Below are 15,457 nucleotides of genomic sequence, written 5' to 3'. Positions count from 1 at the left end.
GCTCCTTTGTGGCGCAACGTCATCTCCAGGCTCCAGCTGCCCTATACCGTCCTGGTCTGCAGTGACAATCACGCCACATAAGGAGCCAAAAGTTGGGTCTTGTGCGATGTCAGTGTCTGAGGGCCCGTCAGGATGAAAAACACAATCAAATCTGCTTTTTTTAAAAAAGATTTTATTTATTTATTCATGAGAGATGCAGAGAGAGGCAGAGACACAGGCAGAGATAGAAGCTGCAGGGAGCCTGATGCAGGACTTGAACCCAGGACGCTGGGATCACACCCTGAGCCAAAGGCAGATGCTCAACCACTGAGCCACCCAGGTGCCCCAAATCTGTTTTTTTTTTAATAAGACAATACACGCACATGGTCAAAATGTCCATTGGTACTATAAGTCATAACAACAACAAGAAAAATCAGGCCTCTGCTCCACCCCGGCCACCCCCAATTTCCACTTCCTTGAGTGAGTCATCTTCAACTCCTGCAGCTATTTCTTCTGGTGTTTCTTTTCTCCCATGTTTCTAAACAGCCTTACGTAACTACTATTTTATTCTTTTTAGGAATTACTTCCTAATTTCTCTAGATGGAACCTGCGCTTTTAGCTGTCAAATCCCCTGCCCTCCACGAGCCCTTCCCTCAACCCCTAATAATTATATCACCATTTTGGTGTCAACGTATAGTGTTTTTTCATTGTAACTTTGCTCACCGCCAAGCTACAGGGTCTATTACAATTAAATCTCTTCAACTTTCCTTTTTCTCTGGAGTTAATAACTGCCATACTTTGGGTTTTCTTACTTTTTAAAGAACCTCGACTCCTTAGGAGAACTATAAGCTTCTCAACAATGGTCAAACACATCGCATAACTAACGCGTCACTTGCTTTTATTTTTCCCTCCGTTGGAAATATCCTTCCTGGAATACTCTGTCCTCCTCCAGTCTACACTAGATGCTTTCTAAGCTTGGTGCGCGGTGGTCCTTCCTCATCCCCAGGGCATTTCCTGGGGTCTGTTGCCATTTTGGCTGAACACAGCCTCTTCCAGTGGTTTCTTAAGAATGAGTGCATAGAAGGTTACAATTTTCAAACCTGGCGTTTCTGAGTGTCAATATTCTGACTTTATACTCAGGAATGGAATTCTAAATGGAAAATTCTCTTTCTTTGGCATTTTGAGGGCATTGTTTCATAGAATTTGAAGGCGATGGGGCTGGGATCCAGGCTACTGAGAGATACAATGATACAATGCCACGCTGATCCTTTCTCTCTCACATGCTGGGTGTGTGTGTGTGTGTGTGTGTGTGTGTGTGTGTGTCTATTACTTTTAAACTCGTAGAATTCTCCCTTTATCTCTGACGGTCTAAAATGTCATGATGATTTGCCTTCGTGCAGTGCCTTCTTTGATCACTCATCATATTGGATCTTTGGTAATAGGTCTTCTCATTGCTGGCAACACCTCTCTTTAATTCTTAGGAATTTGTGTGTTTTGACAATTCGCTCTTCGCTGTGTCTTTTTTTTTTTTTTTAATGTTCTTTTTATGGAACTCTTGTGAGTCGGATATTAGCCCAACTAGATGACCTTCTACATTTCTTTCCTCACTTATTTTCCTCTTCCCTATTTTTGTTCTCTACAGGAGCTTTCCTTGTTTTATCTTCCAGTTTATTGAAGCTATCATTTTGGCTATCACTAACTTCAAAAACCTCTTCCTTTTTCGGCTCTTCAAAGCTGTTTTGAATAATATCCTCTTCTTGTTTAATGGAAGTAATACCTTATCTCTAAGGGAAGATAAAATTTCCTTAACGTGTTCTGTTTTCTGTGGTGTGTATTTCTACTTGGTTCCCTTTTTATTCTTTTTGTCTCTTTCATAACAGAGGCTTCCCTTGAGCATCTGATGATCCTTCACTGGTTTCCCATATGTGAAGAAATAAAAAGATCCAGGCACACAGGTGGGGCCTTGTCAATGTGTGGGACCCTCCAGTAAAGTGATTGGGTAAAAACCCTCAACTATCAATACTGTGGATCTTCTCTCTTGAGATGATCCATTTCTATAAAGGAGACTCTTGCTGCTTCGGTGGTGGTGTTGGGGACACGGAAATTACACCTGTCTACCAGCAACCCTCCAGTTTTCAGCTCCACTCTACAACCTAGGTTTTGAAAGTGCTTGATACCTTCAATTCCTCAGTCATTTAGGAACTCTCCAGCACAAGCTGACTTCTTTTCCTTGTTGTCCATTCCCCGAACTACAGGCACAGCACAACACAAGATGCTTTAAACCCAAGCCAGCCAATCATCTATTCACTTTCCGTTGTTCATCAGCCTGCTGACATCTCTCTGCTGCTGCTGCTTATGCCGTCATAATTTTATAATTTTCATTTTCTTTTTATAAAAACACATTTTAAGGATGGTCATTTAAAAAAAAAAAAAAAGCCACAACAGAAAATACAGAAAATAACAAGTGTTGGTGAGGAGAAACTAGAATCCCTGTGCACTGTTGGTAGGAATGCAAACTGGTGCAGCTACTGTGGAAAATAGTATGGAGGGTCCTCAAAAAATTAAAAATAGAGCTACCCTATGACCTAGCAGTTCCACTTCTGGGTGTAAAGTCCAAGGAACTGAAAACAAGGACTTGAACAGGGTTCATGGCAACATTATTCAGAATAGACAAAAGGGGGAAGCCACCAAGCGCCCATTAACAGATAAAACACAAAAAACAAAAATATGGTACATAGGTAAAACAGAATATTATTCAGCCTTAAAAAGGAAGGAAATTGGGATCGCTGGGTGGCGCAGCGGTTTGGCGCCTGCCTTTGGCCCAGGGCGCGATCCTGGAGACCCGGGATCGAATCCCACATTGGGCTCCCGGTGCATGGAGCCTGCTTCTCCCTCTGCCTATGTCTCTGCCTCTCTCTCTCTCTCTCTCTCTCTCTCTGTGACTATCATAAATAAATAAAAATTTAAAAAAATTTAAAAAAAGGAAGGAAATTCTGACACATGACACAGTGAATGAACTCAGAAGACATGCTGAATAAAGTAAGCCAGGCACAAAAGGACAAATACTAGTTGATTCTACTTTTTAGGAGGTGCGCAGAATAGTCAAATTCATGGAGACAGAAAATAGAATGGTGGTTGCTGGGGTAGGAGGAGGGAGGATGAGGAATATTGTTATTGTGTAAAGAGTTTCAGGTTCATAAGGTGAAAAAAGTTTGGGAAAACGGGTGGTGGTAATGGTTGCACAAGAGGGTGAATGCACTTAATGCCACTGAACTGGACACTTAAGCATGGTTAAAATGGCCAAGTTTATGCCATGTACATTTTACACAGTAAAAAAAAAAAAATCAATGAGTCTTTTCCTGATTTATTTCTAATTCTGTTTTGTTTCAAATATCTTTAAGTTTTTCCCTTGCCAAACACTACATTGCCTATAACACAAGAGCTTTATGTTAAGTATTAAAACCAAGAAATAGACATTTGAAAAAAAAATGACATTCAGACCAAAGTCACTCCTCTATTTAAAAATTTTCCAATGGGGGTACCTGGGTGGCTTAGTGGTTGAGCATCTGCTTTTGGCTCAGGTTGTGATCCTGGGGTCCCGGGATCGAGTCCCACATCGGGCTCCCCACAGGGAGCCTGCTTCTCCCTCTGCCTGTGTCCCTGCCTCTCTCTGTGTGTCTCTCTGTGAATAAATACATAAAATATTTTTAAAAAATAAAAATTTTCCAATGGCTTTTCACCGCATAAAAGTATAAGCATAAAATCTAATCACAAGGCCCTGCGAGACCTGGTCCCTATTTCTGCTCCGCTCCGTCCTTGCCCACTTAGTTCCTGCCACATAGGCTTTCTCTCTGGGCCAGGAAATAAGATGAACATAGCAGGTTCTCCACCCAGGAGTGCTCCCGGTGCCAGATGACAGGGGTATGCAACCTGCCAGAGCGTGCACAGTCAGTGCCACAAAAGAGGCTGGCGTGGAGGACTGTGGGAGTGTGGTGGAGAGGGGGGAGCTCTGTAGCTGTGTGTTGCTAGCTGAGCAGGAATCCCTGGCCACCCTCCAGTATGGCACTCTGTCACAGGGAGCTGGGCCCAGGGACTGAGAGGGCTGGGTTCCTTCTGGCAGCCCGTCAGGGACCCCATGGTAGGATGGGCTAAGAGAGAGGCCCCATGAACCAGGGAGGATCCCAGGCCACAGCGGTGCAAGGGCAGGCTGGCAGGGCCCTGGGGCTCCCTCTACTTCTCTGAACCTCTCTGCACAGACAGCTCCAGCTTAACCAGAGCGGTTCTCCTTAGCTACTTCTGCTTAATCCATTCCACAGTGAAGTTCTTGCACAAGCTGTTCAGGGATTTTAGGTCAGGGCCCCAAGGGACACAGGAAAGAGAGAGAGAGAAAAAACAATTGCCAAGACCCTCAGATGAGGTCCTCTTGCGAGCAAGCTTATGCATGTGGTGCTTCTCTGGGTGTTTGCTGGTGGTGTGTTAGGGGCAGGAGGATACCAAAGGGGTTTGAGTCCAAGTTCAAAATACACATTTAAAGCACATTTAGACTTTCCAGTCTAAGCCACTTAAATTTCTTTTCTGAAGAAGCATCTGGAAAAAAGGGAGGGAAAAGCTGCCCAGTTATTTAGCAAAAATGAAACTCAAACTTTCCTTCCCCCCGCCCCCCGCCCGCCCCGCTCCTGTCAATGTCCCTTTCAACTATGTGATCCTCAAAGATCCATGGGACTGGGGCCCAGATGAGCTGGCACCCAGCATGTTCATCCCCAGAGGAGGCCAATGCCACAAATGGCAGCTATAGTCACCAACTAGAAGGCAAGGCACCTCCTGCTCCCCAGAGCCCGTGAGCAGGGTCAGGGGAACCTGCTTTGGCCTGGCCAATCCCTGGCTGGTGGAGGGGGATGCGAAGCCAGTCCATTTCACAGACTATTATAAGAGAAGCTCAAGGGTTTCCCATGTTGGGAGCTCTCTGCAGCCCAAATAGGGCTTCTCCCCCCACCCCTAGAACATTCCTAATTGAAGGAGGATGGTGAATGGGCCATCTACATAAAACTTGGGCATCTGCTCTTCTTTTCTTGTCATAGAGAACTGGAAGAAATGAAAAAAGTGCCATCATTAGATAAAAGCTCTCGTTACTAATCTGGGTCAAGGAGTCTGTAGGCAGTACTCTCCCCTGCCTCAGTGTAGGTACGAGGTGCAGAGGCCATCCCACCCAGCTCAGAGAATGTGAGCCTGAGCAGCTGTGAAAAGTGGGTGGATGTGCTGGCACCAGCGTGACCCTACATAAGGCCTTTATTGCTGGAAGCAAGTCAGCTGTAGTCACCTCTGGACCTGAGGGGAAAGGGTAGGAATGGGTGGTGTCGGTCCCGTGGGGAGATCATCTTCAGGTGGGCACAGGAAGGCTCTAGAAACTTGTCGTGTCCCTAGAGAGTCCACTTGAGCCCAGGAAAGCTTAGCTCCTTCCACCGCCACCACTCACCTGCTCAGGGAGGCCCCAGACCCTGTGAACTCCTGCAACACTGCCTGCCTGTCTGCCAACACTGGAGCCCACCACAGCCTTGAACGGGTCGCGGGTTCTTGTCCTGGAGGAGGAGAGGAGCCAGGCCATTCTAAGTGCAGAAGGAACGGGCTTGCCTGGGGCCAGGGGCTCCTGGCTCTCAGCTCGCTGCAGGACGCAAGCATGAGAGCGGTGTTTATTCCAAAGCCGGTTTCTGTTTTAAGAGCCTCACAGCTGGAGCCAGGGCCAGGGTCCCATTTCCAAGGTTGGTATTTTTTCCTTCCTCTTGCTGGACAAGGAGAAGTGGAAAAAACCAATGCTGCTTTGGCCCTTAGCTTCTTTTGAACTGATTTTGCTGCCCCTGGCAGGGGCTGCCACCAGGGTGCAAGCCACTATTGCCGGCCATGGCAGAGAATTCTCGGCTCTGACTGCCCAGCTGGGTCATCTGAGGGGAAGAGTCATGGCGCAAAGGAAACCCTGACCGGCATGAGTCACCAAGGCCTGCTCTAAGGCAAAGACCCCTAACAGCCCTCAGGGCTCAGGCCACTGCTACTCCTGACCCCTGGCCACAAGTTGATAGTGCTTATTTACAAAACCCAGAAAATATCCCAAAGTCAGCGCTAAATGCCAACACTGCCAATTCTCAGTTAGCTCCCTGTTGCAAAAGGTGATCATTGTAGTTTTATTTCTATTTGTCTACAGGATGTGTCATACATCAGCCTTATCCTCCTAATTCCGTCCTTTCAAAAACACTCCCCATATACTGTTTGGTGAACAGGATAGACATCCTAGCAATATGCACGGCTGGTGGAAGCAAGAGAGGAACAAATCCAAGACGCTCCATCCTTCCCTTCTCCGCCATGTCCCCAGGACCACTCACTCCCTCTGCAGAAAGTCTCTTCCCCCATCCAGCCCTCACCTCCCTACCTCCTGCACTTATGCTATTATCTAAAGTGACTACATTTTAAAAACCAGCAGACACTTATCTGATCACAATACAGACTGTTGAAAATCAGTCCTGTCTCAGAAAATCTGGGGCAACTAATCACCATTACATCACCTTCCATATTTCTTTCTGCCCTACAGCAAGCACAGTGACCATATTTTCCATAAAATCAGGACACATTATCTGACGGGAGATTTATGGGCGGCCTCCAGGTGCAAGAAGTAGTCGGTGTTCTAAAAGTTTCAACATTAAAATATTAGAGCTCCAAGGGTATTTGGATGACTTTACTGGAAAAAATGAGAATATTTTAAGTCAGAATGGCTCACAACAATCTGGGATGACAGCACCTATACTATTAACACAGGTTACACTTCTGTTTATTCCAGGCACATCTGGCATAATTCCCTTTTAGACTCGTGTTACTCAAGAGGGGATCTAGACATTACACCTCTTTTGAAGTTTTCTCCATGCCCACCGTGGCTACTAAATCCACTACTGAGTGGATGGTTGACTAATTTCTCTTCTCTTCCAGCTCATGTGTCATCTCAGAGACACCTTTCTTGATTTCCCAAACAAAGGCACGCTGTTACGCTCTCATGGCACTGTGTGTTCTTCCTTCATGGTCTCATCACAGTTTGCAGTTCATTCTATGTATGGTTATTCTTATCTGTCTCAGCACTAGCCTGTATCTGCCTATGGAAAGAACTATAATGGTTTGGCTCCCCAATGAATCACCAACTCGGCATCCTGCTTGGTACACAGCAGGGAATCCATGGGTATTTTTAAATTAAAGACACGGTCTCTCTGGTAGGTCCCAGGATGCCACAGTTCTCCTTTGCATCAACATTCTTATTAATGACTTAAATGAAGATGACAAGTCTGCTCAGGAGAACTGAAGTTGGCATCAATACGGCGGCACGTAACATGTCAGCTCACAGAATCAACCTTCTAAAGGAACAAAGGTCCAAATAAAAGGAAATGAAAAGAGAACAAGTCATGGGAAGGTTCTAAATCCTCAACTAGACAAAACCAGAGGTGGGGGCAGCTTCCATGTAACAGGAGCAGGCAAGAGTCTCCTATCTAAACATTATTCGCCTTCAAGCCACGTTACCACAGCACGGTGTCCAAGTGAGGAGAAGGCTGTCCTGTTCCACCTGACCAACACTAACGGAATGCTTCCAGGGACAAGTGCCTCATGTTAATAGGACATTGATGACAGGGCTCATGGATCTATGAGGTGATCAATGCCCAGCTGGCACCTTGCAGGTACTCAACAGATATTTATTGAGGGAACATAAGGATTCATTGATAGAAGTAGTTATACTTAGCCTGACTCAAAACGCTTAAAACACATTAAAACTGACTTAAAACACTTAAAACACATCAAAAGAAGGGTATATCTGTCTTTAATATATACAGAGCTCTTGTATAAAAGACTCTCTATGTTGTGTAGGTCCAACATACAGAGAGGTAGATTTTTGGATCATACAAGGAGGGATAATGGTGCCTAAATAAGGAAAGGGACCAAGAGTAACATTGTGGATCCCCATCCACATAAGTGTCCATAAGGAGGCTAGAGAACCATCTGGCTGGGATGTCATCAAGGGGTGCCTTCTGACCCAAATCCCAGTTTTCTAAGAATTTAGCAGAACTGAATACATTAAGGTGAGAGAGAACATGAAAGAAATATTCCATTTACACTATAAATAAGCTTCATCCTACAAATACAGACCTTGGAATGATATGTTTTATGAAGAGTTTCATATATTTACTCCTAAGAGTGTCTGGATCTAGTTTTCAGGAGGTATTTCCTCAACCTTTCCAGTTTCTTATACTGAACTTTTCACATTTTCAGTCTCTTTTTTACTCAATTTTGGCAATTCCTATTTTATTAGAAAACAAAATCTGTTTCTTTCAAGATTTTCAAATGTATTATCAAAGTTGAACATGAAAATCTCATTTTCGTCAAACTCCAGATCAGTGGTCAGAGTCTCATTTCTAAATTTTGTATTTTTCGTTGGTTCGCCTGGTTGGGTTTGGCTATTTCTTATTTCCAAGACTGGTCCTTAAATATATTAATTAATATCATTTTCCTACTCTATAATGAAGTTATTTCTCCTCTTATAAATATCCTGCTTCTGCTTTCCTTTGGTTTGTTCTATTCTTTGATTTTGTGAGTTGAAAACTTGGTTTGTTCATTTTTAGTATTTTTTGTTCAACAGTAAAAGTATTAAAGGCTACATGTCCTCTGATATTGGCTTTAGCCTCTTATAAACTAACCACTCAAAAAGTAAGATTGTTTTCATATCCAGTAGCTATTACCAGTTAGAAAAAGTATACACACAGTCACACTTCATCCAGGAATAAACTTAGGGAGTGCAACGTTCCCATATAATGAAAGTTTTAAAAGTTTCTAAACAACTTATGAGAATTTTTAAATAAACACTGAAAACTCTGCCCTTGGATTAAAAGTAATCAGTGAGATTACACTATTAGATATGAAAATGTTAAAAAGCTACAATAATTAAAACCATTCTGGTTCTGAAACAAGAATATACATATTGGTTAAGAAAACAGTCCAGAAAATCCTAAAATTAATTCTATACATGAGACTTCAGTATATGATAAAAGTGGCTTTAGATGAATGGGAGAAATATAGATTATTAAACATGGATCATTTGGGGGAAAAATCATATTTAGGATCCCTATCTCACACTATACACAGAAACATCCATTTTGTTTGAAATATTAAAAGTAAAAGAAATACAGATATAATCTTAGAGATTCCAAGACTGACACCAATGGCAGAAACCATAAAGATATGTGACCTCATACATTTAGAACTTTGTACAAAAGTAAAATTCTGACCAAAATTAAAAGGCATCAAACTAAAAATATCGAAATTATACACAGAATATAAAGGTGAGGTTTTTAACATGCAAAATGTCTATAAGACTAAATAAAAAGAACACATAAAGGAAAAAGCAAAGGATATGAACAAGAAGTTCATGAGACAGCCAGATATACAAAAAATGTTTCATTTAAAAGTGATGACAAATGTAAAATAAAATGTGATACCTTTAATTAGAGCATGCTAACTTAATAGTTAAAGTGATTACTAGCACTTATGGGAGTAGGGGAAAATAAAAACTCTTAAGTGGTGCGATGTGAGGGTAACAACTTGAGCTTCATTTTTCTTACCTATAAAATTAGCATAGTAATGCTGATCTTATACGGCTATCTTCACAATTTGGAAATAGCTATCAAAAGACTTGAAAAGATTCACTAAGTCTAATATCTGTCTTAGGAATTTCCAAAGATGTCCATGATGATAAAATTTAAGTTCTTTAAAAGATTAAATATTAGAAACCCAAGGCCGAATATAGTTTATTTAAAATACTTAAGGGATCCCTGGGTGGCGCAGTGGTTTAGTGCCTGCCTTTGCCCCAGGGCGCGATCCTGGAGACCCGGGATCAAATCCCACGTCGGGCTCCGGGTGCATGGAGCCTGCTTCTCCCTCTGCCTATGTCTCTGCCTCTCTCTCTCTCTCTCTCTCTCTCTCTCTCTATGTGACTATCATAAATAAATAAAAATTTAAAAAAATAAAATAAAATACTTAAAAACAATAATATAAAATACTAAACATTATTAAAAATTATAATCTTGAGGCATAAAAGAAAACGCTCATTAAATAAGAAGTAAAAAGGGAGCTTACAAACCATAGTTTAATATGTATACTATATTTATAACCATATACTTTCTTCCTATCATAAAAAACTCAGAAGGAAATCTACAAAAAATGTAAAAGCTGTTATCTCTAGTGGTGGATTATTTGCTTTTCCATGTTTTCTGTATTTCCAATTTTCATCTTTATGATGAATGTATTATACTTTCTTGAAAAGCACCAAAACCAAAAAAGAAAAAAGAAAAAAGAAAAGCACCAAAACAGGTGAAAAACTAACTTAGTGAGGTTCAAATTATGCAAATTTGCTAGGAGCACACTTTCACGAAAGTAAATTAAGAAAGGGACTTGCTGTGACTAGAAGCCCCCACAGAAAGGAAAACTGAGAGAATGGCATGTCCTACTTGAAGAAAATTCGGCTGAAATGGGCGTGGGTGGTGACCAACTGGAATAAGATGAAAGGGGCTGCGGCTGCAGCCGAGCAAGCAGCAGGCTCCCGGGAAGGCCCTGGCCCGGGGCTGAGGCTTGCACATGGGTGCTTGCACATGGGTGCTTAGAACGGTGTCCTCATTCCCTAGCTGGAGCCCCGCAGGACGGCTGAGGCGACTTCAAAGGACAACAGAGTCCATGTGCCACTCGCCCAGCAGACAGCCCCTGCCTCTGCCCAGAGAGTTAACTCATCCTGCAAGGACTGGAGTCCCTGGTTAACTGCAAGCCCTGAAAGAAACACTGACCGGCAGGCCCGGCCAAGTCCCTTCTGGTTTAACTGGTTTCAGCCTTTGAGCTGGAGTCTGCAACCGGGCAGAGCCACCGCCGTCCCCAGCCGAGTCCCCAGCCAGGGCCGCCGGGGCCCTTGGCAGAGTCCCGGGCCTGAGCTGTGTCCACAGAGCGGCCCAGATCCAGGGCAGGGAAAAGCAAGGAGAGGCTGGGCGCCAGCCTCCTCCCAGCTGTTTTCAATAAGGCTCCACTTCTGAGGTTGCTGGCAGACCTCTGGAAAGATCTGAACCAACCTCACATAATGTTTTCCATCAAGCCCACAATGAAGTGATATTCTCTTAACTCATGAACTGCACACGAAACCTTTTTCTTGTCACTCCTCAGCTCCTCTCCTAAGCAACCTACAGACAGGTCAGGCCGGGGTTACGACGCTTCTGTAGGGTCACTGGAGACCAGAGCAGAGGCCTTCCAAGGCAGTTACCACTCCTACTCCTGCTACATGGGACGAAGGGGATGGACACCTGGCCCCACTGGTGCACATCACTACATTTGATCCCCCCAGGCGCCCTGGAAGGTCAGCAGTACTATGTTAAGTTTACAGGTAAGACAAATGAAAGTCAGAGCAGCTTAATTTATTAGCACAAGATACCCAAATGCATGCTTTTTCCACTATAGCCTTTCAGGGAGTAATAGGACCACAGGCAAGAAAGTTCCAGACATCAAAGAACTATTCCAATACCACCTAGTCTTCTGGCAAGATTTTTCATCAGCACCCCCCCACCCCCACCCAGGGAATATTCTTGAGAGCATAATTAAGCACCACATCTTATTTCATGACTGAACAAATTAATGACTCCTGGAACAGCCTAAGATGGGTCCCACCTTCTCTGTGAGGTCTTGGGAATGCTTCTTGCCTATAGCTTTGGTCACAGATTTTATAGTATTTTATACTCTGGCCAGAGAGCATAGGGTTTTGTTCAGTAACTGGTGTTTGCTCATTCATCACTCAACAAAGGCTTATGGAGAAACCTTCCCAGGTACCGTGCCAGACATTTGTAGGAGATGCAAAGACAATGAAGGACCAGTCTCCACTCAGGGAGTACCTACTTTTACAAGGTGAATAGAGAGGACAGAGTCAACATAGCAAGTCTTACACAAGTTATATGCAAGTCACATGTGTGCACACGGCGTCACTTCAATCAGGCTGCATCAACGCAAAGAACAAGAACCCGGTCTTCAGTGTTTCATGTCTCACAGGCCCTAGTACAGCATGTGCTCCACGCCTAGGTCAGTATAGAAGTCATGGACCCCCCCCCCCAAAAAAAAAGAAGACATGGACCCTACCTGAGGAAGCCCCCTATCTGCTGCGTGGAAGGCAGTGTCCGCCCCTAAGGGCTCCTTGTCTGGGACCCAAAGAAGACATATTGACAAATATGCTCTGAATAAGAAGATGATTCCAATGGAAAGATGAAAATTAGTGGATATGCAGGGCAAGATCTCATGTGTGGAGAGGAAAAGAGAAAAAAGAAGAACAAATTGTAATTCAAGACTTGAGCCTGTGTGGTTGGAGGAATCTCTGAGCTTGAAACTACGAGAGCTATCCCAGCCCTCTCTAGTCAGCATCTGACACCAGGACACAGAAGCCAGCACCAGGAGGTGAAGCCAGAGGACAGATGCAGACTGGGGCCCAGGGAAGGAGTCTGGCTTGGAGAGCAGTTTGGCAGACATCGGGAGAACCAGACAGTAAGCTGAGGCAGGAAGACGCTGGTGGGAGGGCATGGAAGCAGACAATCCGAGTGTGCATGTCGCAGATCAAGGAGCAGATGGGCCATGGAAACTGGTGCTCTCTCTCATCCCTTACTGATGGCAGTGCAAGCCAAAGGCTAGCCTTTCGGAAAGTACTGGAACTTACAAGCGCCCCAGCCTCTTTTCCACTAATCCCCCTACTGTAAACTAACCAAACCCAAGAAAATAATATTAAACATGGAACTGAAGGCTTCATATACCAAGATGTTCACCAGAATCCAATCTATAAAAGGAAATATTAAAAATCATCTAAATAACCACCGGTGGAGGAATGACTCAGTACATAGCAGTATATCAAATTTAATGGAATAGCATTAAAACTATGTTAACAGCGGTTTGAAAGATGAGATGTTGGGTGGAAAAAAGCAGGATACAAAATAGTATGAATTATTTTAATTATGACTACAGGTTATTAATGATTTATTATATGACTATATGAAGCAAATACACTTTAAACAATGCCACAATATGGGCGGTTAGTATCCGTATTTTGTAGATAGGAAAGTGACTTCGAGAGTAAGTAGGCAAATTACCCAAGGTCACAGCTAGTAAAGGACAGGCCTGAATTCAAAATCAAGTCTGACCCCTGCCCCTATGAATACTACAGTTATCCCTACATTGACAACAAAAAGAAATCCTCAGCTTAGCAAAGAAACACAAGAACAATCAAACAAAATTATAATAGTGACTCTATAGCAAGGGAGAACCGTGATGGCTTTAACCTTTTTTTCCTACTTCTGCTTTTCTAAGTTTTCTTAAGCATATTGCATTTTTACTTTAAAACATTCTTAGAGCAAGACTGTTAGGGCCCTGTTAGGGCAGGCCAGTGATCCCGATCCTATTACTGGTATAAGTCCTATCATTTGATTAGGCAACTACTATGTGCTGGCACACTCCACGCTGTGAGGTAGGGATTACTATTCCCAGCTCATCTACGACATTTAGAAAACATAATAGAAGAAATTCACGCCCAGATCTCTTGGCTGCAAAGCCCGTATTCTTTCTACACTTCCCACAACCTCACTGCACAGAGGTTCTTGGTGCCCTGCCCTGACGTTTTATGACCATGGGAGTCCTGGCAAGTATGTTTACGAGCACCAGGCTGGCCGCTGCTCTCCGAAGAAGAAAGGTAAACCAGGCCTCCCGGAGGAGCCAATGAACCTTTGGCCACAGCTGGAGTCCTGTCTACTTATCCCCACTTCTACTCCTGAAACTTGGGAGAGGTCATGGCTCTCACCTGGCTCAGGGCCACAAAGGAGATGAGGTAGGTGGGGAGGTAGGTAAGTAAACAAACAAACAGGTGAAGGTCCAAGCCACTTTGGGAAAAGCCAGTTTGAATTCTGGGGAGGAGAGAATCACAGGGCAGAGGACCATGACAGAGCCAGGGTCTTCTACTCTTCTGCCCAAATCTTTCACCAAATCTTTCAGCATCTTTCACCACCTTTAAAATCTAGATCATTCCCCTTATTTACACACAGATAAACACATACATATCCATAGGTACATGCCATCTGGAGAGCTCCCACCACTTATCCTGTGGTGGCGTCTCCTGAGCAACTGGTTTAAGTTTTTAAGGACAAAATGGTTCTTGTACCCGATCATGATCTTTAGGAAGGTTATATATAGTCAGATCGCAACTATACACACTGAACAGCACTCACTTCTGTGTGCTATTCTTACCCAATTTTTTCCCTTTACTCTTTTCTGATCCCTCACCCCCTCCATCCCAGTAGAGGATCCTAACCACTATAAAACTTAATCTTATGTGGGGGTAATAGCACCCGGGTGGGGGGGGGATTAAATTGGGGTTGGGGAGGAGGGGGAAAAATCTTTCTTTTTAGGTATGAAGCACATGCTTAGATGCTCTCATCTGCTAATGTACTAAATATATATACGCATGTACATAAGCAAATACGGAGTATAGTAATACAGAGCCACTAATCTATGAGTCGATCATGTGCTTGAGCAGCCCATCAGTTAAGAGAATACCTTCTTGATCGTCAGATGTATCATTCCCACAAGTCAGGTGACGCCTCCTCTTCCACTGTTTTGGCCACTCCCACACGCTCCCAAATGTGCAGCAAAGCCCGCAGCTGTGACCTTTGCTTCCAATGGTCCCCCTTTGGTGGTTTATAGAATAACCTGTAGGGGATGTGGATGTATTCAGATGCAGATTTCTCGGTCTTACCCCAGTGGGTCTAGGGTGGGAGCCTTCAAGCACCCCAGTGGGTTCTGATGGACCCCTTGTAAGAGCAACTTTACAGTATCTCTACTAATGACTCAGGCCCCTAGGTGTCCAGATTTCATCCCATAAATAGCCATACCCTGGCTGCTGAAAATGCAGGGGTAGAAATGGGGTGGTGGCTCATTTGATTTTATTATAAAAGAGCTTTGTCCCAGGTAAGCCAGTAGTCAAGTGCCAGCACCTGTGTTATGTGTGTGGGGCTGATTGGCACTAGGTCATTATGTTCATGACTTCCAGAAACCAGTGTCTCCTCTCTCCTTCCTGGACGTAACCTTGGCAGGTCACCTTGCCCTCTGGCATTCTGTGAGGTGGCATCTGTCCCTGAGAAGCCTGGCTGTGGGGGCTGCAGGCCAGGGAACCAGTCTCCACAGCCTCAACTTCCCCTCACTGCTCACGGATGATGCAAGCCCCGCATGACAGGCTGTGGAAAGTATGTTCAGGTGCTTGGCTCCTCTCAGCCTAATGCCTTTTAAATCAGGATCCAGATTTGATTTGCTTTTTCTTGCCTTCCAGGTTCATTTTTTTTTTTTTAACTCCCCTGTCAGGCGTCCCAGGGTTTGGGGCTGGGTGAGCTAAGTCCTTCACACTTCA

General features: G+C 44.0%; 1 protein-coding gene across 3 annotated transcripts in view; it reads right to left on the bottom strand.

Annotated features, from left to right (window-relative positions):
• Window positions 1–15,457, bottom strand: part of MYLK (myosin light chain kinase) — a 180,693-nt gene that overhangs the window by 143,089 nt on the left and 22,147 nt on the right. Inside the window, exon 1 of one of the 3 annotated variants that reach the window (XM_041772573.1) lies at window positions 14,611–14,649. The exons of the other annotated variants lie outside the window; for them this stretch is intronic. Within the exon in view, the coding sequence (XP_041628507.1) occupies window positions 14,611–14,634 (24 nt within the window). The 5' untranslated portion in view covers window positions 14,635–14,649. Of the gene's footprint in view, window positions 1–14,610; window positions 14,650–15,457 lie in introns of those variants that run through there. 3 annotated transcript variants of the gene reach the window in all.

The sequence above is a fragment of the Vulpes lagopus genome, chromosome 1, assembly GCF_018345385.1.
Source record: "Vulpes lagopus strain Blue_001 chromosome 1, ASM1834538v1, whole genome shotgun sequence".
Taxonomy (NCBI): Eukaryota; Metazoa; Chordata; class Mammalia; order Carnivora; family Canidae; genus Vulpes; species Vulpes lagopus.
The sequence above is the reverse complement of the archived record's forward strand: the minus strand, read 5'-3'. Positions and strand labels throughout refer to the sequence as shown.